Source organism: Ruditapes philippinarum, unplaced genomic scaffold (genome assembly GCF_026571515.1).
Source record: "Ruditapes philippinarum isolate M1 unplaced genomic scaffold, ASM2657151v2 ctg5360_1_1_1_1, whole genome shotgun sequence".
Taxonomy (NCBI): domain Eukaryota; kingdom Metazoa; phylum Mollusca; class Bivalvia; order Venerida; family Veneridae; genus Ruditapes; species Ruditapes philippinarum.
This window is the reverse complement of record NW_026862805.1, coordinates 198874-220884: the sequence shown is the minus strand read 5'-3', so window position 1 is coordinate 220884 and position 22011 is coordinate 198874. Positions and strand designations below refer to the sequence as shown.

Here is a 22011-nt window from a genome sequence, read left to right as displayed (position 1 = left end):
AATATATTCTATACAGCCATATTATATTGACAGGTGATTTAACTGTCTTTTATAACCCCTTCAATTGCCTCACCAGTAACAAGCAGTATATTGTTTACATCATTCTTAACATCAGTCTTTGGTATTACCTGTTGAGATGCAGTTTTACAGCCATAACCATATACACACAGATTATATTTTATCATTACATACAGGGTTTAAAAAAAATAGCTCGGTTTTGAACACAAGTGTGAAAAATGTCCATTACAGGTAAGAATTTCAACTTCATTTTTTAAATTTTCTCAAGCAAGTGTAAGTAAATTTCATTGAATCCAAATTTTATTGGAACCTACAATACTATAATAAATAAAACTACAATTACAAGTACATATAATTAAACTACATGTAATTAATCTAGCATTATCACTCTAATCTACAATAACAAACAGTCTGTCTTGTAAAAATTACTTACTGTCATAATCCATTGTCATAAGGTCAGGTTTTTCATCCATTGTAACTGCATTTTCAACAGCTACGTTACCAGCTGGTTGTGCTAGGTTTCCATGACGACTCATTTTACCACGCCTTCCTGCTGGTGTTGGAGCAGCTGACACTGTTGGAACGTCAAATTTTGTTTCATCTTTACTATCCTTAGAATCTATTATTGACTCGGGCATTTTTAAGTCTGGTAATGAATCTATTATCACATCCTTAATGTCTTTGATACTACTATCTGAAGCATGTCTTTGGAAGAAACCTGTTGCATAGTTTACAAAAGCACTCAGATGAGGTGTCGGGCTGAATGGCCCTAAAGAACTGGTTGAAGATGACCTTGTTTTCTCCACTTCTTTATTCTCTATACTTAAACCACTATCAACAAGGTCTGTATCAGACTTAGAAATTTGGGAAAATTCATCAACACTTAATTTTGATAATGTGTTTGCAGTTTTCTCCACTGATTGCACAGTAACCTCCCCATTTGCGTCCTCTTCAACAGGAAGGTAAACAATGTTACCTATTCTTGTTTCTTTATCTCCATTTGAAGAGTATTCATCATCAGATTGAGTTTTATCACTTGGTTGTGACTTAGCACTTTCTTGCTCATTTCCAATATCAACAAGCTCTTTATCTTTATCAGTGTTTGTTACACCAGTATCTTCAAGGTCCAGTAAAGTTTCTAACCCTGGAGAAATTTTCTCCTTTCCAGGGGACACTGTGTCAGTCTCTGGCAGAGAAAAAGAAACTGATAATTTTTTCTGCCCTCTGGAATCAAGTCTTGGACTAGATTTCACTCTTGTTCCATTGCCACTACTATCCACCTCCTCTACAGAATTATCAATTGTGTCTGTATCACCGTTATTACCATCACTGAACACATTGTCATTCATAGATTTATCACCAGATTCGCCATTGGAATGAGCTTCGTCGGGCCTACCTTTATTTAACTCTTCATGAAGATTGAGACCATCAGTTTCATCACCAGAGACAGAATCTAGTTTGTCACTATTTACACCTTTACCACAAGAACAAACACTCTCAGACTTGTTTAATGGATTTCTCAGAATGTTTTTTAGATTCTCTGAGAGGGAGGTGGAACTGTGTTTGGATTGGTCAGTTTTTTGTGAGGATAAGAGTTTCTCTTTAGCCATTGGACATGCTTTGTCATGATATACTTCTGGCCTAGGATAATTTGTTCCATCTTCCCTGGATATGAAATACATGAGAGCAACAGTGAGAGAAGTTTATATATTCAAATAGCATTTTGTTTAGATTATTAGCAAACAATATTTTGAAAGTAACCACCAAAAATATTCAGCCTGTCATAAGTACCTGAGCAACTGTCAAAGGAGATTGTGTAATGCTGCTTGTTATTCATGATTTTTTTTTTAAGTATTTTACATAGCACAGTATAGATCATAGGGCAACTTTCCAGCTTTACTGGTTAAGAAAGACCTAAGGTGCACCTTTGTTGTGCCTTATTTCAGGCACATCGGGCACCTGAGTAGAACCACAGACGTTCTGTAAGCTAGCTGGACAGCTTTCTCACATGAAAGAATTTGAAGACACGGATTGAACATACAGAGTTGAGAGGGAAGTAGTTTGAAGTCAATGCCCTTAACCATTCAGCCAAGGACGCACCTTGAAAATATTTCAGGTGCACAATAAATTTAATACAATTAAAAGGTGGATGTTTTGCATTTAAGGCAACAGCTTGAAAGCAACTGCACAGACAGAAAAAAATCGAATGACAATATAAATGCTGTCAACTCAATTTCAAGTTCATTTACTCAACCCTTTTAAAGTTTTTTTTAAATAATGACTTTTGCCTTAATCTACAAGAGTAGTCAGGCCAGCCTTAAGTAGTCAGACAAGCTTGGAGATCCTTTGGTAAGAATATCAAGATATATACTCACTGTTTTTTTCCCCGTAATTTCATGGCAGCAATATCATGATACATGGCTGCACTAATGATCATATCCATGGGTGCAATCATACCGTACTTCTCGGCACCGTGTTCCAGAACCAAGGGGTCGGACACGTCAGGATCAAACATTACAGCATTAGGGGTCACAAGCAAGGTACCTTTGACAACACCCTGAAAATAACAGTAAAGTTTGACTTAATTATAAAAGGAACAATCTTAAGAAGTGCTGATCTCTAGAACAAAGAGGTTAACGTTTCAAAAGCAATATCATTCTTAGAAGACAGGGTATTAAGGTTTCAGTAACAATATTTTAGCACTGTAAGATGCTTTAAGAAGATATCTCATGTATTTTGTTCATTTTTCACTTAATTTTTCATTTAATTTTCATATATCTTAAAAAATTTTGTTTTATCATACTTAAAATGAGTATTGTTTACACAAATGCTTCTTTGACATAGCTAAATACAATCTATGTATATGGTCTTACAATAATAGAAAAGCAGGAAAATCTATTTTTAGCCTCAGAGATCATGACCTTGACCTATTGAACCTCAAACTTTACCCAAGGGTAGAGATGACTGGTCAATGGAAGGTACTAACACACTGAACATTCAAAAATATAGGTGAGAATTAACGTATGCATGTGTGATGAAAGGATGGGAGGAAGCATGGAAATACAGGAGACAGAATAGTGGACAAAATGGAAAATATATGCCTCATCGCAAAGACACCAGGCAGCAAGGTAAAGTGTTTGAATAATCTAAGTTTAAATAAGTTTAAAAAATATTTAAGCATGCTGATGATAAAAGGCTTGAAGCTGATTTGAACCAAGTCCACTTCCTGGCACTAACCAGTACTGGTGTCATATGAGGAAATTTGGCGATGACCCCAGTAGAGCTCAAACCCATGATCCCTGGGTTGGTAAGTCTGACACCTTAACCATTTTGTTGAGTGGTCTTATTTTTTGGTATATAAACCTTAACAGAATGTGAAAAAAATTTTATACTGTAAAGAAAGACATGCTGTGTCAAATTACAGAACAAACAACAACATGTTGTAACTATAAAGATAGCAATATGTAATTTCAAACATATGTTCCAGTATCAATGGGTCAATACCGTATTCCATTGTAAAATAACAAATGTTTATGGGCACATATACGCAACAGATGCTATACACAAGAAATCCATATATGACTAAGAAAACTGACTAATCTAGATATAGATAGTACATGACTGTACCTGAGAATGAAAAGAGAGTGCATTTAATTTTATCTCTAGCAACAAACATATATATGCGTACAATGTACTAAAATACTTGTATATGGATAAATATCAGGGTGCTAGACCATTCAAGAAGAAAAAATCAATTTCCTCATCAACAAGCTAGGAGATCATAAAATGGGTCAAGTTGACCAAATATCAAATATCAAAATATTGAAGATTCAAATTTACAAATTCATTTTGATTTCTTAATTCATTCATTACACTGGTGTCATTGAACACTGCAGAAGTCAAACTATTAATTTCTGTGTTCAAAATGTTGGTTTGGATTTAGTGGCGAATTGACACAATTTACTGTTTATATTATATGCAAATGATTTTATTATAAGTTATCAGGATTTTTGATGGGTTAGAAAATAAACATTTATAAAGTACCATAATATTATCTGTCAAATGTTTTTATAATAAATTCATACTACTGCATGACTGCTTTTGTAAACTTCTAATTTTTTTCATAAATTTTGTTTCTGCAGTGTTTACAGAAAATACAACATCATGATTATCCAATGAAAATTGATGTTACCAGCTTGCAGTACTATAAAAACTTTATATGAATATCAAATAACATGGTATATACAAGTATTTATATATTTATAAACATTTATGTGTACTATAAAAAGGCATTTTATATAATTATATGTATATATATATATATAATTATTTTTACACATTTATGTATAACGAATAGTATACAGATAAAATGTTCATATAAATGATATATACAGAATTATCAAAAATACATGATTGAATATGGTGTAATGTATTCTGTAGAAACGTTCTCAAACTAGTCTTTTATTGTTTGTTTTTAAGACTGATTTAAACACATTTTTGGTCACATCTTAACAATGAGCCCACCTTATTAGCTTTCCTGGATAACTAACCAGTAATTACCAATATATGCACATGACAGAAACTACTTAAACCACATGATTTCTGAATAAGCAGTTATAAACAAATGACTTTAAGACTCAATGCCCTATATAAATTGTCAAGGAGAAATATTGTCTCGCCAAAGGATCGAAACCCTAAACCCTTGGACACAGGTCTGATGCTCGACCTACTGAGCCGCGGCGGCTGACCAAAATAATTGTATGGAGAGTATTATATATAAAAGAATAAATGATAATCTTGTTTATTCTAGCAAGAAATTGAAGATAATACTGGTCTTGATTAACAGCATTATAAAAAGATTGGAATGATCATTTCTGAAAAAAAATCTATAAATCTGTGCACAATTCCTGGCACGAAATCATGGTGTGGTTTGCTAAATCTAGAAATATCAACAGTATTTTAACTGGCTCTACATCACAGTAATCAATATATCTGTGCTTTACTTAAAATAACTGAAAGACTAAAAAAAAATATATATTTAAAAATCTCAGTGTCCACTATACCAGCAATCTGTACAAATCTTTGTTATTTGACTATGTATACCTGTAAGATTTTGCACTGTACCACACCCACCACATTGAACTGCACTGCACTCATTCATTCATTCATTCATCCATTCATTCATTCATTCATTCATTCATTCATTCATTCATTCATTCATTCATTCATTCATTCATTCACTTAAGCCTCTATCTCATCAGCCTTACTGCAGTCGTACAAACACATTTTGGCAAAAATCGCTGTGTTTCGTGCGTCAGGCGCAAGACAGTGAGTCTTTTCACCCTCTATCTATCCAGCTCTTGGAAGAGGATGTGATATTGGCCAAACAACCGACATTACGCAATCCAGGTCCCGTGTTCATAAAGAATTATGGATCAGGATCAAGATCATTTAAAATTTTAACTAGAAATGTGTCCATAGGACACGGGTGCCCCCACCGCGCCACTGTTTTGTCAATCTTTTTACTAAGTCAAGGGAAATAACTCTACAAATACTGGATAAATCCACAAGCGAAACCCCAGGTGCAAATCTAAATATGCTGAGCAATCTGCCCGTAAGGTTTAATGAATATGTCAAATCCTTTTTGAGTAACTTGCGACACAAGTTGAAAATTGCAAAAATTTTCTAAGTGAAGGGCAATAGCTCTAAAAATACTAAATAAATCCAGACGAAAATACCTGGTGCACAACTGCACATGCTGATCAACATTCCTATAAAGTTTCATGACTCTAGGTCAAATACTTTTTGAGTTACGTGCGACACATGTTGAAAATTGCAAAATTTTACTAAGTAAAGGGCAATAACTCTAAAAATACAAAAAACATCCAGACGAAAATACCCAGCTGCACAACTACACATGCTGATCAACATTCCTGTAAAGTTTCATGACTCTAAGTCAAATACTTTTTGAGTTACGTGCCACACAAGTTGAAAATTGCAAAATTTTACTAAGTCAAGGGCAATAACTCTGAAAATACTAATAATATCCACACAAAAATACCCAGGTGCACAACTACACATGCTGATCAACATTCCTGTAAAGTTTCATGACTCTAGGTCAAATACTTTTTGAGTTACATGCGACACAAGTTGAAAATTGCAAAATTTTACTAAGTCAAGGGTAATAACTCTGAAAATACTAAAAATATCCACACAAAAATACCCAGGTGCACAACTACATATGCTGATCAACATTCCGGTTAAGTTTCATGACTCTAGGTCAAATACTTTTTGAGTTACATGCGACACAAGTTGAAAATTGCAAAATTTTACTAAGTCAAGGGCAATAACTCTGAAAATACTAAAAATATCCAGACGAAAATACCCAGGTGCACAACTTCACATGCTGATCAACATTCCTGTAAAGTTTCATGACTCTAGGTCAAATACTTTTTGAGTTACGTGCGACACAAAAGTGAACGGACGGAAGGACGGACGGACTGACGGACGGACGGACAAGGGTAAATCTAAATGCCCGCCACTAACGTAGGGGCACAAAAATCAAAAATTCTCCATTGTTTATCCTCATAGATTAAATGTCTAAAAATAACTTGATAAAATTGGACTTATGGCATATTTATGAAATTTTAAAATAAATTTATTATTATTTTTGCGAAATATGGACATTTTGCAGTTGAGCCGAATATTGATCTTGATCCTAAAACTGATCCTTATTTTGATCTGATTATTTCTAACTTTGTTTTTGTAATTTGTTGATTTTATCCCAAAATAGGTTTGTTTGTTCACAAATCAGCAATTGTTTACATTTTGAATAAGAACCATTTAATTCAAGCAAAGTATGATCAATTTTAGTGTCATAAAACAATGAAAATAAAATCAAGATCATTTTATCATGATCCTGATTTTTTCTTAGTGAACACGGGGCAAGGGTTTTATCCACCACCAACGCATTGCACGTCTTCTCCTGCCTTGTTTCCCTCTGATAAGCAACGCCAGAACTATTGCATGACGCACTTCTTCACGAGGTCTCCGTCTTAGAATACTCAAATGCAACCTTGATTGAAACTATACAGGGCATTCTAATCATGTTGTTGCATTCAATCCTCACTTTCTAATTGGTACGATGAACATACATACATCGTATGGCAACCGTGCGGCAGCCTTGCGAATTCATGTTGGGCGTGTGGTGCCCATGCGATTTTTTTTCAACTTTGTACCATTGCCTTACGATTGTCTTAACAATCGCTAATCTGTTGCACAGTCAGTTTGCGGCGATCGAACGAAATGTTGTTTGTTTTTGTCCTACTACCAAGCGTAAATATCTTGCGAGCCATGCAGCAGCCGTATGAACAGCGTATGTCTGCCTTACAATCTACATATCTGTCAAGATAGATTGCAAAACTGCCTGCGACCATTCTACGGCACAGATTTCTCAACAAATCGTAAGAACCAAATTTTGTGCGGCTGATGTGATAGAGGCTTTACTCATCAACTCACTCACTGTTCTTGTCACAATAAAGTCAAGCCTTAAGTACAGATATAGGTCAGCATGCATCTCTAGCTTGACTCAGCCTAGATTCTTTACTACTATTTGCTTTTCTAAAGTTTACTTTTTAATCTAGAATTTAAATTCTACAATTTAATTTTGTTAATACGTACTGTACTAATAAATTTTAACCAGCTTAGTTTTTAAATTATTTTTATAAACAGTCGATTTACTAGACTGATTTACAATTTGCTGATTTACCAAAGTAAATGTGTTATGATTTATTTAAAATACTGCAATCCTATTGGACACAAAAATTATTTCAAACATTAAATCATGTTTTAGAATATTTAGTTATTCACATTATTATATTCTACTATATAAGTCATGATAGGCCAAAAACTATTTTCTTATGTTTCTTTTACCCCAAGGACTTCTTACCTTATAAAATCACATAAGCCTTTAGCCTGTTATAACAAGAAGCAAAATTTGCCACCAGTACATATTCTGAACCAGCAAAGATGAAATTATTCTCGTATCGGATATAGCTTGAATGAGTGTTTATGTATGGTTTCTGTACCTTAAGTTAAATATGGAGTGATACCTTAAATATTTTCTTTTAACGGTGCACGTGTATTTCGTGGGTTAGTGGGGTATATATATAGTCTTTTCGCGGATTTTCTTCACTCGACGCTTGCATTTGGTGGTACATAAATAACCTGTTTAAATACGCCCAACCCGCCCCATCCCTTCTTACAACAAACGTTTTTGTAATGAAGTATTTTAATACACATTCTTGCTGAATATTTAGGCTTTTTTCATTATTCTTCACATGACACACACAAAATATTTTTCTTGAAATATACTTATTAAAGTTGCATAATTTAATGCTTTTTCTTTGTTTTAATGAGCATAACTTTATTTATTATTTTACAGATTACACAATATTATTCTGTTTTGTAATATTTTGTAACCGCGTATTCAGATCTGTTTTTAGTTTCGTTTCAGAGTTTCGGATACAGCAACAATGCTATACATTTGATGAATCCCAAATACAAGAACATAACAGATACAGATAAATACCGATTGATTCTATTGATTTGTAATATGTACTACCAAATATTAAGCGTTATTCCTATGTATTTGTTGTTGTTTCTTGCTATAGTAGATTAGAGAATAATTGATTTACTCTCGACATAAGAGAGAGTAACTTAATTTTTGCACATCAAAATCACTTAAAACTTCAGATGGATCCTTCCAAATTCAAAACTGAGCAAATCCATTAAACATGCCTTGGGTTAGCTACATGTATACATAGTCAAATACAATACAATGTTACAGCAATTCCTTGGGAGACCAATTTTAACATTAACTGGTATTAGTCTCTGCATATCACTGACTCTTACACTCCAAACAAGACTATTGACACTCTCAGAAAAAAAAGAACTTCTTGATAAAGAATAATGTGCGTTTCTATTATGAATCAACATGCAAAACAGAGGATATTTTCTCTATAAGAATCTAACATCATTCACTGGTAAATAGTTTTCTAGCCTAAAATACAGTTAGCAGATACTTTTATGATTAAAATCTTAAAACACATCATATTACTCATAGGATTTGTTCAAAGGGAGACAACTCTATTTCAAGGGGGGCAACTGCTGAACTTATGAACAAAATACACACAAAAAAGCATCTTTTTAATTCTAGATAATGCTCTAAAAATTATTCAAATACTTCTAATTTTCTTATCTACTGTATATTAGTAGATGAACTCATGCAAAAAGAAATTGTTCTCTCATTTTTTACTTTATGAATGCAACAAATGAATTAACAAGAACCTGTAACAATGCTAATATTTCAGATATTAAAATGAATCGCTGGATTTACTTATGAGATATATTTCATATCATTCCTTGTGGGATATAAATGCTTTCCATTTTTTGTTAGTTTTTTTCCCCCATGACCATTGAATATATTTCACTGTACAGAATCTGAACATCTTTTCAACTTTTTAAAGTTACTCTTCGAACAGTGAAATATATTCCATATCACAACTAAAGACCCTTCAAAATCATTTAATCCCAGTAAAAAGGATTATGGTCAAGCATTATATTAAGATATTTACCTGCTTTGGGTCAGTCTTATACATCTATTATGGTATAAAGGAAAACAAAAAGGCAAAGTTAATACAAATATATCATATATAGGAATCATTCTCCATTCACATTAAAGCATTACAGCCTTTAAAAGGGAAATTGTATATTTCTAATTTTCCTCCAAGAAATAAATCTGAACATAGCAAAAATAACAGTTATATGAGCCGCACCATGACAAAACCAACATAGTGCGTTAACTTTGCGACCAGCATGGATCCAGACCAGCCTGCGCACCCGCGCAGTCTGATCAGGATCCATGCTGTTTGCTTACAAACCATATTACAAGTAGAGAAACTGATAGCGGACAGCATGGATCTTGATCAGACTGTGCGGATGCGCAGGCTGGTCTGGATCCATGCTGGTCGCAAACCCACTATGTTGGTTTTGTCATGACACGGCTCATATCAATTCCGTTGCAGGTCTAAATAAATTCGATAAAATTGAGGGTTGGCTGTTCAAGTTATATTAAGTTACTACAGTTTTGCAGTCAACCGTGAACCCTGTTTAACCTTTAACCTGCTGAATTTGAATAATGAATATGCATGTTTGTATATATGAATATATGGCCACCTAAGTGCAATAACTGGTTAACTCCTATGAAATTTATGACCTTACCCATTACTGCACTAAGGTGATGATATGTATGTATTGTAAGGCTTAATAAGGGTCCACATTTGCCCTTTCAGGCACTGAGTGCGGACCCTGGACAGGTCACCATTCAAGTTTTTAAAAGTTATAATCTACCAAGAGGTGACCTATAAATTTTCAAATTCAGTAATTCATGGAATTTGCTCTGCCTTGAATTTAGAAATATATATTCAAAATACAAAAGATGTCAATAGCAAAGTATAATAATTGAGCTACCCCAACAGTATAGTCATCTTCAGTTAAACATGGTATAAATTCCGTGCATTATAATGTAGTATACAGTGGGTAACTGACAATGTAGTATAGAGTGCCTGGTCAGACTGGCTCTATACTGGTGGCAAACGGCAATCAGCAGGTTAACAGTTAAGGCCAGGAGTCACTTTTGAATGGTTGGAAAACTAGAAATAGACAAATTTCCCTTTCTGTAGCTTATCTTATTGATGAAGGTTTCTCATATAATGTATGGAAAAGCCATTCATATATAAAAGCTAGATCTATGTTTATTTAGGCAGATATTACAGTCAATTTTTTCCTACTATTTAACTTGCACGTGAAAACTTAACCAAAATGCGATGCCGACGCCTTGATGAGTACAACTACCTCTTCATCAAATAGCCAAGCTAAATATTACGATTTTCTATGAACTTGTATCAGTCTAAGACCTTTTGATAACCCACACTTTTAAGATAAGCAAAAAATATATGAACTTGTTTCAGTGCTAAGAGCTTTCGATGACCCACACTTTTAACATAAGTGAAAAAATTCTGTTGTGAAGCAAAACGATCAAATTTCTCTTGAGTATAGAAAAATAGGGACCTAAATTAGTTAACATAAAAATTCTGATTACAAAATTTAATGTTATATAAACAAAGCCACAACATTAAACATGATATTAAAATATACAAGATCTAATATAAATGATGTTTTAAAGCTAACCTGCCCATCTGTTATATGTTTCACTTTGAGTTTTATAAATCTCTCCATACAGTCCTGGTCTAACTGTTGTACTTCGTCCTCGGACAGTTTGTGCGGGGCTACGACTTCAAAGTCGAAGGCAGTCGGTGAAGCTGGCTGTCGCTCGACATGTCCCGGTACCTTCGACGGGGAGTTGTTGCCAGATCGGACTAGAGGTACATCCTAATAAAAGTGATTTTGATAAGTTTTACAATAAACATAAATCAAAATATAGTTCAAAAGGTAATAGTTCAAGGTCAAAATTAATTTTGTGCACGGTTTATTCTATTTTCTCGAATTTTAACAGGACACTCAATATCCTGATTAAAATGTCGTCTAATATACAGATTACTCTAAAAACTATTTAAATGTTTTAATAACATTAGTGTAATACATTCACTTTTCATTCAGGCATCCACACATGCAATATTACGAGACACAAGGTAACACCTGAGTAGAACCACCAACATTCTGTAAACAAGATGGATAGCTTCTTCACATAAGTCAAATACCATTGCTTAGTGGTAAAAGTGTCAGTCTAATGTTCAAAGGATTGATAGCTGCGGGTTCAAACCCTGTCAGAGGCATTTTTTTGTTTTCTTGAGCAAGAAACTTTACACTCATTGCTCAGTACTGGATAGTTTCAGAAATGGGTCTTACAGCGTATATTTAAGCTTATAGCTTCCTACATAAACTGAACTAAATTCTGTATAAACAATATACCATCTTAGGTTTGTCCTGGGGACTACCAAACACAGAATCCCCCTGGTGTTGAGAGCTGGAATCTTCTGAAGACACAGATGACGTGGATTTTCTAGGAACATATTCTTTATCTGGTATATAAAGAACCTGTGGGGAAAAAATTTCATACTATTCGGGAACTGCTACTTAAAACATTTAGAAAAACTTACCAAATTATATATTGAGAAAATAAAAATCTAGATTGTATATACTAGTACATTGTCAGAAAAGAAGGAAAGACCAAAATTCTTCTTAATACGATAGTACTTGGTACAAAAAACAAGAGGGCCATGATGGCCCTGAGGTCGCTCACCTGTATATAGGGCCCCGGAGCGGGGCCAGTTTAAACCCCAGGACTTTTATTTGAACAAACTTGGAAGACACTCATAAGATGTTTCACAATGTTAAGTTTTTACTACACACATATAATGAAAACAATGATCTCCCCTCCCAGGGCCAATTTTCACCCGAGGGCTTTTATTTGAACAAACTTGGTAGACATCCATAAGAAGATATTTCATGCTAAACATCTAAGCTCTAGCTCATTGGGTTTTTTAAAAGACGATTTTTAAGTTTTTACTATACACATATAGTTAAAAATATTGACACCCCTGGGGCAGGGCCAGTTTTGTCCCCAGGGCTTTTATTTGAACAAACTTTGTAGACACTTACTAGAAGATGTTTCATGCTTAATATCTAAACTCTTGCTTTTAGGGTTTTTTCAAAGAAGATTTTTTAAGTTTTTACTATATGCATATAGGGAAAATCAATGACCCCCGGGCCAGGCCAATTTGACCCCAGGGCTTTTATTTGAACAAACTTTGTAGACACTCACTAGAAGATATTTCATGCTAAACATCTAAGCTCTAGCTCATTGGGTTTTTTAAAAGAAAATTTTTAAGTTTTTGCTATACACATATAAGGAAAATCAAAGACCCCCGGGCGGGCCAATTTTGACCCCAGGGCTTTTATTTGAACAAACTTGGTAGACACCCATTAGAACATGTTTCATGCTTAATATCTTAGCTCTAGCTCTTTGAGTTCTTTAAAAGAAGATTTTTTAAGATTTTACTATATGCATATAGGGAAAGTCAATGACCCCCTGGGGCGGGGCCAATTTTGACCTTGAACAAACTTGGTAGACACTCATTAGAACATGTTTCATGCTGAATATCTTAGCTCTAGCTCTTTGGGTTCTTTAAAAGAGGATTTTTTAAGTTTTTACTATATGCATATAGGGAAAATCAATGACCCCCTGGGGCGGGGCCAATTTTGACCCCAGGGATTTTATTTGAACAAACTTGGTAGACACTCACTAGAACATGGTTCATGCCAAATATCTAAGCTCTAGCTCTTAGGATTTTTTAAAAGAAGATATTAAAAGTTTTTTCTTTCGGTTGCCATGGCAACCAGATTTCTGCATGGAATTAAATTCTTTGAACAATTTTTAAAGGTGACCACCAAAGGAACATTCCTGTGAAGTTTGGATGAAATTGGCTTAGTGGTTTATGAGGAGATGTCATTTAAAGTAAAAGTTTACGGACGGACGGACGCCGGACGAAGTGATCACAAAAGCTCACCCTGTCACTTTGTGACAGGTGAGCTAAAAAGGTGCTACTTCAAAACACTGGAAAGCTACAATTTTAGTACAAAAGTACACTGCATTTCAAACTGGGCAAATAGAAATTAAGATCAATTTTTGAAAAATTATAGCCAAGGGTCAGAATTACAAACAACCAGGCACCTGAGTAGAACCACTGGATAGCTTCGTCACATGAAAGAATCCAAAGTAACTGACGGAATTCAGACGTACAGCAGAGAGGGGCCAATTAAGAACTAAAGAACAATTTTGTTCACTTACTTGTCCAGCAAATATCATAGCAGATATGAGTTTATTGAGTTTTTTCAGCTCTGACGGTGTGGTGTCAAAATGTGCCGCTATTTTCTCAAGCGTGTCACGATCTTGAACCTGTTGTAATAGAATAATAGAAACCAGACATTACAAAATAAGTTCATCTCTATATGTTATTAAAGACTCATTAAAGACTAACAAGACCACCATATGCAGTGTTAATGCACACCAGTTATAAAAGGGGTATAACTCCAAAAAATATTGCTTGCAAAATTATACCCCTTGTATAACAACTTGAACTTATATTATAACAAGGGGCATAATTTTGAAAGCAATATTTTTGGAGTTATGCCCCTTTTAACTTAAAATCTTTCACAGATGCGCATTAAAACCACATGCAGTGCTCTTGTTATGATAAGCAAGTATTCAAGGTTTAATGTTGATTAATTTTAAAATGTTAAACTTTGTGCTACATTCAAGGATTTGCACAACAAATAAAAATTTGACACGGTGATAAAAAAAAGATTGACTTTTTCTTTGAAAACAAACAGCTAAACATGATGTCTGGTAGATTGTTTTTATCAGCAATGTCATTCCAGACCTTTGTCTTGGTTCCGCTATTTTCTATTTGTAGTTCTAGAATATTATATCTAGAATGTTTGATGACATTATTGATGCGACAGTGAAAATTCAGGCTTTTTTTTTCCCTACATAGTTACATGTAAATGGAGGCATTTCTATAGCTAGAATCAGCATTACCACTACTTTAACATCCATCCTCAGCTGTCACTCCTGTCCTGCTGTTTTGTTAGTCTATGGCCTATAGACACTTTTCTAGTTTACTCAAATTACCTTCCTTTAAAAATATACCTTTCTTATAATTCATTCTTTATAATGATATTACTATTACCTCTCTACAAAATTTTAAACAACAATTTAATCTTAATATACTACATTTTTCTCATATTTAAAGGTGTACATGTACTTGTATGCTACAGCGTTACATATAACATGATTGTAGCAGAATGAAAACTGCATAAAACCCCTTTGCATGATTTTGGAATAAGATAACAGAAACATTTAAAGTGGAAAAATAGATGGTCAGCAACCTTGTTTTATGAGTTATCTGCCCTTAAAAAGACACTCAGGGGCAGAACCTTCACCCTCCTGCCGTCCAGTTAGCTCAATAGGTAGAGTGTTGGACAGTGAATCCGGTGACCTGTGTTCGATTCCCAGATAAAGCAGGTTACTTTTGTTGTGATTGATCATGAAATCTTTTCTACGGTTATTCGCACTGTACCTCTGCTCTGGTATGTACAGAAGTTTCAGTTCCTTGTGAAAGTGAAGGCAACTAGTACTGGTAAACTGCATGACAGCCTTCCCAGGAACAAAGCAGTGATTGAAAAGTGCTCTGGTAAATTCAATGTGGCTTAATGCTTTGATCCGGAGTAGAAACTACCAATACCACTATCTTCACCCTCTCTCTTTTAGAGTTATCCGCTCCTGAAAGTTTGTTTTTAAGGGCAGATAACTCTAAAAGTTGGAAGGTAATACCCAATGTTTTTCATTGTTTGTTGTAACATTACCGTATATTCCACGGTGCCCTCAGGTTGATGCTTCTTTTTCTTCTCTTGTCCCGCGGTTGTTTCATTGTTGTCTTCTTCTGTTGCCGTGGTTACCATGACTGGTGCTTCGTCAACATAAAACACAGACTTGGATGAATTTACTGGAGATTCTGAAAATAAACAAAGAAAAATGTAATTTTTTTTTAAATTATAGTCATCCAAGTTTCTTAAACTCTTAGCTGAAATTTTTTTAGCCAAGTATTAGGGTTAAAGTGATGAAAAAAAAAGTTGCTTGGCTGTTTCTTACATATATATTGCTTTTCAACAGTCGTCTTTATATAACACATCTATATACCTTGGAAAATATTCAATACATGCATTAGTGAAAGTATGCAATATTAGCACTATGGAACTATTATAAATCTTTTTCACAACAAGTGTCATTGTCTGTTACTATAGCAACTAAGTTATTATTTAGAGAATTAACTTCAAAAGCCATGAAATGTGACATTTCCTCACATCAGCATCTATTCACAAGGAGGCAGTCTCACAAATGCCTTAGTAAATGTCATTTTATCAGCCAGTATAGCAGCTTAATAATTCAACAATTATCCAACAATTATCATATCAACATTTCAGTCATAATTATCCTTTTTTCACTTTAAAGACCCTTTAACTCAATTTTTTTATGGTTTTTTAACATAAATCTGATGCTCAAGTGAAGATTTATTAATATTGTGAGTTCAAAACAGCATAATTTGTAAAGATATTACCGAATTTATGTTTCAAGTATTTAAAATTTCACTGTTGTTAGGACCATAAATACAACATACAAGATCTTTAAGTAAATTATCACATTGTTTTTGACATTGACTAAGCACAAACATATATTATCCAATTGATCATTGACAAATTCTGTATATCCTCAGATTAACTCCCAATATTAGAAATTGATATCTAAATTAAACCTAGATTAACTAACTCCTGATATTAGATTTATAATGATTATTATAGAAAAATAACCATCTGTATAGATAAAACAAGAAATCCACTTAAACTACTGACCTCAAAACAAACATCTCTTCAAGGGCAAAGTCAATATGATTACTACAATTATAAGGAAGTTTTGTCATCAAGTTTGTTTACATAACTTGGATTTTCTAGTTAATAAAGTACAAGATTTGAAGATTTTATTTGAACTGTAGCAACTGGAAACTGTTACAATTGTTGGATACTGCTGAAATATGACCTTAAGAATTCATTGATGACCTTGTCATTGGATTTATGAGACATTTTTATAGGCTTGACTTTCATGTGTCACAGTGATTTTATCATGAAATTCATAGGCCCACTGACCTTGGCATTAAATTTTTAAGACAGTGAATTAAATATGACCTGCACATATCACTTTGGCATTGAATTTTTAAGATACTGATTTTAAAATTATATGCATGGGCACCTAACAAGACATGCATAGGCCACTCACCTTGGCATTGAATTTATGAAACATTGATTTTAACATGTCCTATGTGAGTGACACCTTGGCATTGTATTAAGAAGGCACTGATTTTAACATGACCTATGTGTCACTTTGGCATTGAATTAATGAAATCCGATTTTAACAAGACCTATGTGACACCTTGGCATTAAAGTTATGAAACAATGACATGCATAGGCCACTGACCTTGGCATTGAATTTATGAAACTCTGATTTTTACATGACCTATGTGACACCTTGGCATTGAATTTATGAAACACTGATTTTAACAAGACCTATGTGTCACCTTGGCATTGAATTTATGAGACACTAATTTTTAACAAGATCTTTGTGTCATGCACCTTGTCATTGACATGCATAGGTCACTGACCTTGGCATTGAATTTGTGAATCTCTGATTTTTACATGACCTATGTGAAACCTTGTCATTGAATTGATGAAACATTGATTTTAACAAGATCTATGTGAAACCTTGGCATTGTATTAATAAGGCACTGATTTTAACATGACCTATGAGTCACTTTGGTACTGAATTAATGAAACACTGATTTTAACAAGACCTATGTGACACCTTGGCATTTAAGTTATGAAACAATGACATGCATAGGTCACTGACTTTGGCATTGAATTTATGAAACTCTGACTTTTACATGACCTATGTGTCACCTTGGCATTGAATCGATGAGACCCTGATTTTAACATGACATATTTGACACCTTGGCATTGTATTTATGAGACACTGATTTCAACTTGACTTATGTGTCACCTTGGCATTGTATTTATGAGAAAATGATTTCAACAAGACCTATGTGTCACCTTGGCATTGAATTTATGAGACACTGATTTTAACAAGACCTATGTGTCACCTTGACATTGAATCTATGAGACACTGATTTTAACATGACCTATGTGTCACCTTGGCATTGAATCTATGAGACACTGATTTTAACATTACCTATGTGTCAGCTTGGCATTGAATCTATGAGACACTGATTTAAACATGACATATTTGACACCTTGGCATTGAATTTATGAGACAATGATTTCAACTTGACTTATATGTCACCTTGGCATTGAATTTATGAGACAATGATTTCAACAAGACCTATGTGTCACCTTGGCATTGTATTTATGAGACACTGATTTCAACATGACCTATGTGTCACTTTGGCATTGTATTTATGAGACAATAATTTCAATATGACCTGTGTGTCACTTTGGCATTGTATTTATGAGACAATAATTTCAATATGACCTGTCACCTTGGCATTGCATAATTATGAGACATTGATTTTAACATGACCTATGTGATACCTTGTCAAGGATATATATTATATTAAACATAAAAGTAACAAGCCATAGCATAAACCATCTTTTCTTCAAATTATTCTCTTTTAAATTGCAGCCTTAACGGTAAACAATCATAATTCTTATTGATCCTCAAAAGTGTTAAACATTATTTAAAGTTCAATTTAGGTGTAATTAAAGCTTGTGTTGTTGTGTTGTTTTTTTCTTTGCATGATTTCACAAAATAATTAAAAGTCACATCACTTTATTACATAAACCAGTCTTTGATAATATTACACAGTTTTAAAGGTACATAATTCAATCACAGTACACACATACATAAATAATGCTGTAAATCATGTACTTTACAGCATGCTATATTAACTGATTAATAACATTCATGTTTGATTTTTCAGTATTTATCACAGCATTTCTACTGCGTGACTTAAACACAGTAATGGCTAATTTTGCCTATTTTTGCTTTCTTTTTCGTAATTTGCTTGAATTGTAAGTGCCTATTGCAATGTGTATATTACTTTTGCTGTTCCCTTCACAATTAATTATTTAATTCTAAACACATTTTACAAAAACTTAATATTTTTTAGAATTTGCATGAATCTGGAGACATGCAGCTCTTTAGTATCTTAAGATTAGCAGATTATAACAATTATCTTAATAGTAAAACTGTAAACTAAAGTACATGGATCATGATACCATTTTATTATCAAGAGGAAATTATCTAAGGTACTAGATAATGTCATTAAATATTATACATACACATTTTAGATAATTAAATATTTTTCCTTACACAGTTCAAAGTTATAGAGTAACTTACTTGCATAAAAACAAACATGTAATTATTGTGTTATTAGTTTTTGGATGTTTCTATGTTGTATTAGGTATACAATAATATTAACCACCCCCACCCACCCCCACCTGTGGAAAAGAAAAGGTGGACTAGTGACTTCCCTCCCACTCCCAACTTGGATATTTGCTAATTGTGTATCAAATGCACTGTCTTATGCTAATGCATTTATTTCTAATACATGCATTTATTATTGAAACACAAACTTAACACTGCATTTAACTGTGATTTAGCAAATTTCTTGCAATGGGAGGGCAAGTGTCAAACCTTTACATTTTCACTAGGCTTCACTTGTCTGATGATGCATTTTAGACTGGGGGTGCAAGTTTTATATGCCGGGCAAAATTGTCCTGGATTCAAAAATATATAGACTATTCATCAAATTTGTAACTGATGCTAAAGTATCATTAGTGGCTTTAAGTACTGTTTGAAAAGTAAAGGGATTACACATTTGTTGAATTCTGTATGAAATCTGGTGTGTCCACTGAACTATGTCTGCCAAATGGTTGCTTAATTGGGTAGATTAATTTGCTGCCAGTCAATTAAGAATTCAACAAGTGTCAGATTTTGTATTTTCTATGAACATAATTCTTTAGTTTTAAATCACTAGTATATCAAATTATATAACATCAAATTTCATACAGATTGAAAGTTTTAAAAATCTACCTAGCCCAGTCAAATACATAAACTCCAGTTCATCCATTATGAAGCCAGTATCAATTTATTGGTATCCAAAACAATAAAACTATAGTATTATTCTATCAATTAGAAATCCATTATATAAACAAAGTAAGTATATAAACAAAGTGTTATCAATTAAACATGTACTATCACATTCATCACCCTACAGTTCATTCACTATCAAGACATACATGTATACTCATTATGGTAGCTGTCTATGGTATTTATGAAGTGATAAGGTATTTAAACCAGTCTTAAGTCAAACAGTATGACTATAATAGTCTTATGACTTTTGTCATGTATAGGTTGTATTACATCACGCTGGGTAATGTAATCGTTTTAATGTTGACACAGCAAAACAACCAAAACAAGAACTTGGCTACACCTTCTGATGATGGCAAAATATTATTGGATTTTACTGCTTGAAACTTTCGTTGATCATTTTCTGATTAAAATATTTTTGATTAACCTGAAATGACCCCTTGATATTTGGTCCCATCTTTCAAATAATACAAAAAAATAATTTCTTGGCCCCATTTTTTGCTCCTGTATTAGCTGCAGGCCTCATTTTTTAATCACTATTCTGTTCTACGATGTTTTCAAGTGCAAAAAGTTAAATATATGATAAATTGATTTCTGATCAGCAAAAATTTGGAACATTTCATGGACTTTTTTTAAAAATATTTTATATTCCCACAATTTACTTTCCATCTTACTAACCAGTTGGAATTACATTCAATGTGGCGCTGGAGATTACAATCACTTGCAGACTGTGTCACAAGTTTTTTTTATCCCAGATGTAAGCAGAAGACACTGAATATATGGAATAGGATACACAATTTTATATGTCATGTGACCTTCCACAGGAAATTTAACACCATTACGTTAAAGTAGATTCCAGATTAACTGAGACAATTTTCTCCCTACAAGAATAGATATCTTATGTGATATGTGACATTCTAGATGATATCTCATCCGAAAATCAAATTAAAAACCGGAAAAGTTCAGAAAAAAGCGATTTCGCTTCGTAAAATTTCCTATTTCAAAACAAATTGAATCATTATATGGAGTGAAAATGCTGAGTGCGTACAAAAAATGTTTTTTATGACTTAATTAAAGTAACAAACTTTGTTGGTAATGAATTAAGTACAAGTTGGCTAATATATATTTCTCTCTTTTATTTTCTTCTTTTTTCTTTCTTTTATTACTGGTAACTTACAATTCTGTGTCGAATCTCAATTGTTTTGACCCTAAGTCTCTTAATACAAAACAATTTCAATAGAAAGCAACAATATTAAGAGTTTTATTCCCTCTGTGATTTATGGCGGTCATGTCATAAATTGGACATTCTGGTCGGCACTCAATCTAGAAAATTGATATTCTCTGTTATTTAAATCTTGTTTGAATTGCAAAACAATAGTTAACCAGCCTTGCTGTCTACGGAAGCTGTCATTTGTCTTGCTATATAACAAACTGACAGATATTCGATACTAAATGATTTTCATAGTACAGCAAAACCTGTTAATTAATGTCACTATAAAATACCAGGGAAAGAATATAATATTACACTAAGTGGAAGATCAGACATTTTTTATTGAGAAAATTTTTTGTATGTAGGTCTATACACATAATAATTAACTGGATAATGTTGAAGAGCCTTAAGTTTGTTTCTCATATACTGTGAAAATACATGCATGCAGGCCGGCAAAATCAATTGTCCGAGTTGCCCGAGTCGTACAATTGTAGGTCTGGGCAAGTAAAATTCTGCAGTTTACTTGTCCGTGGACAAGTAAATTTCGGCGGCTAAAAGAGGAATTCTGAAGAAAATATCTAGTCCTTTCTAATAGATCTAAATCAGAAGAAAAATCACACTTTTAATACGAAAACTAGCGTGTGAAGTGTGGTGTCATTCCTGAGGGCATTCCCTGCATATTAGGGTGTTACTATTTTAAGTGTTTACATAAATAGCGACCAACCAGGCTTGGGGTTTTCCTTACGTCATGCAGTTACTGCATGCGCGCGGCAATTAACTAATTATTGAACGTATCAAGGTCACTATGTGGGGTACATGTTTGTTTTGGTTTATGACTGCCGACTTAGCCTCTGCAATAAAATATTTTCAGTAGCAACGGGGATTCTGCCATAAAATTGACTTGGAAGCTGTGGTCTTTTCAAGGGCATTTATTGTTTAGATAGCAGACACAGCATCAATCTCGCAACAATTGTCTTTAAAATAC

At 33.5% G+C, this 22011-nt stretch overlaps 1 protein-coding gene across 17 annotated transcripts in view; it reads right to left on the bottom strand.

Moving 5' to 3' along the window:
- The window catches only part of LOC132720286 (nuclear receptor coactivator 7-like), a gene marked incomplete at its 3' end in the record, with an annotated part of 75315 nt that overhangs the window by 12935 nt on the left and 40369 nt on the right, over positions 1-22011 (bottom strand). For 14 of the 17 annotated variants that reach the window (XM_060704387.1, XM_060704386.1, XM_060704388.1 and 11 more), the window contains 7 exon segments: positions 452-1683; positions 2394-2575; positions 9654-9677; positions 11269-11469; positions 12010-12135; positions 13889-13996; positions 15466-15614. In XM_060704387.1, coding sequence (XP_060560370.1) covers positions 452-1683; positions 2394-2575; positions 9654-9677; positions 11269-11469; positions 12010-12135; positions 13889-13996; positions 15466-15614 — 2022 coding nt within the window. 17 annotated transcript variants of the gene reach the window in all.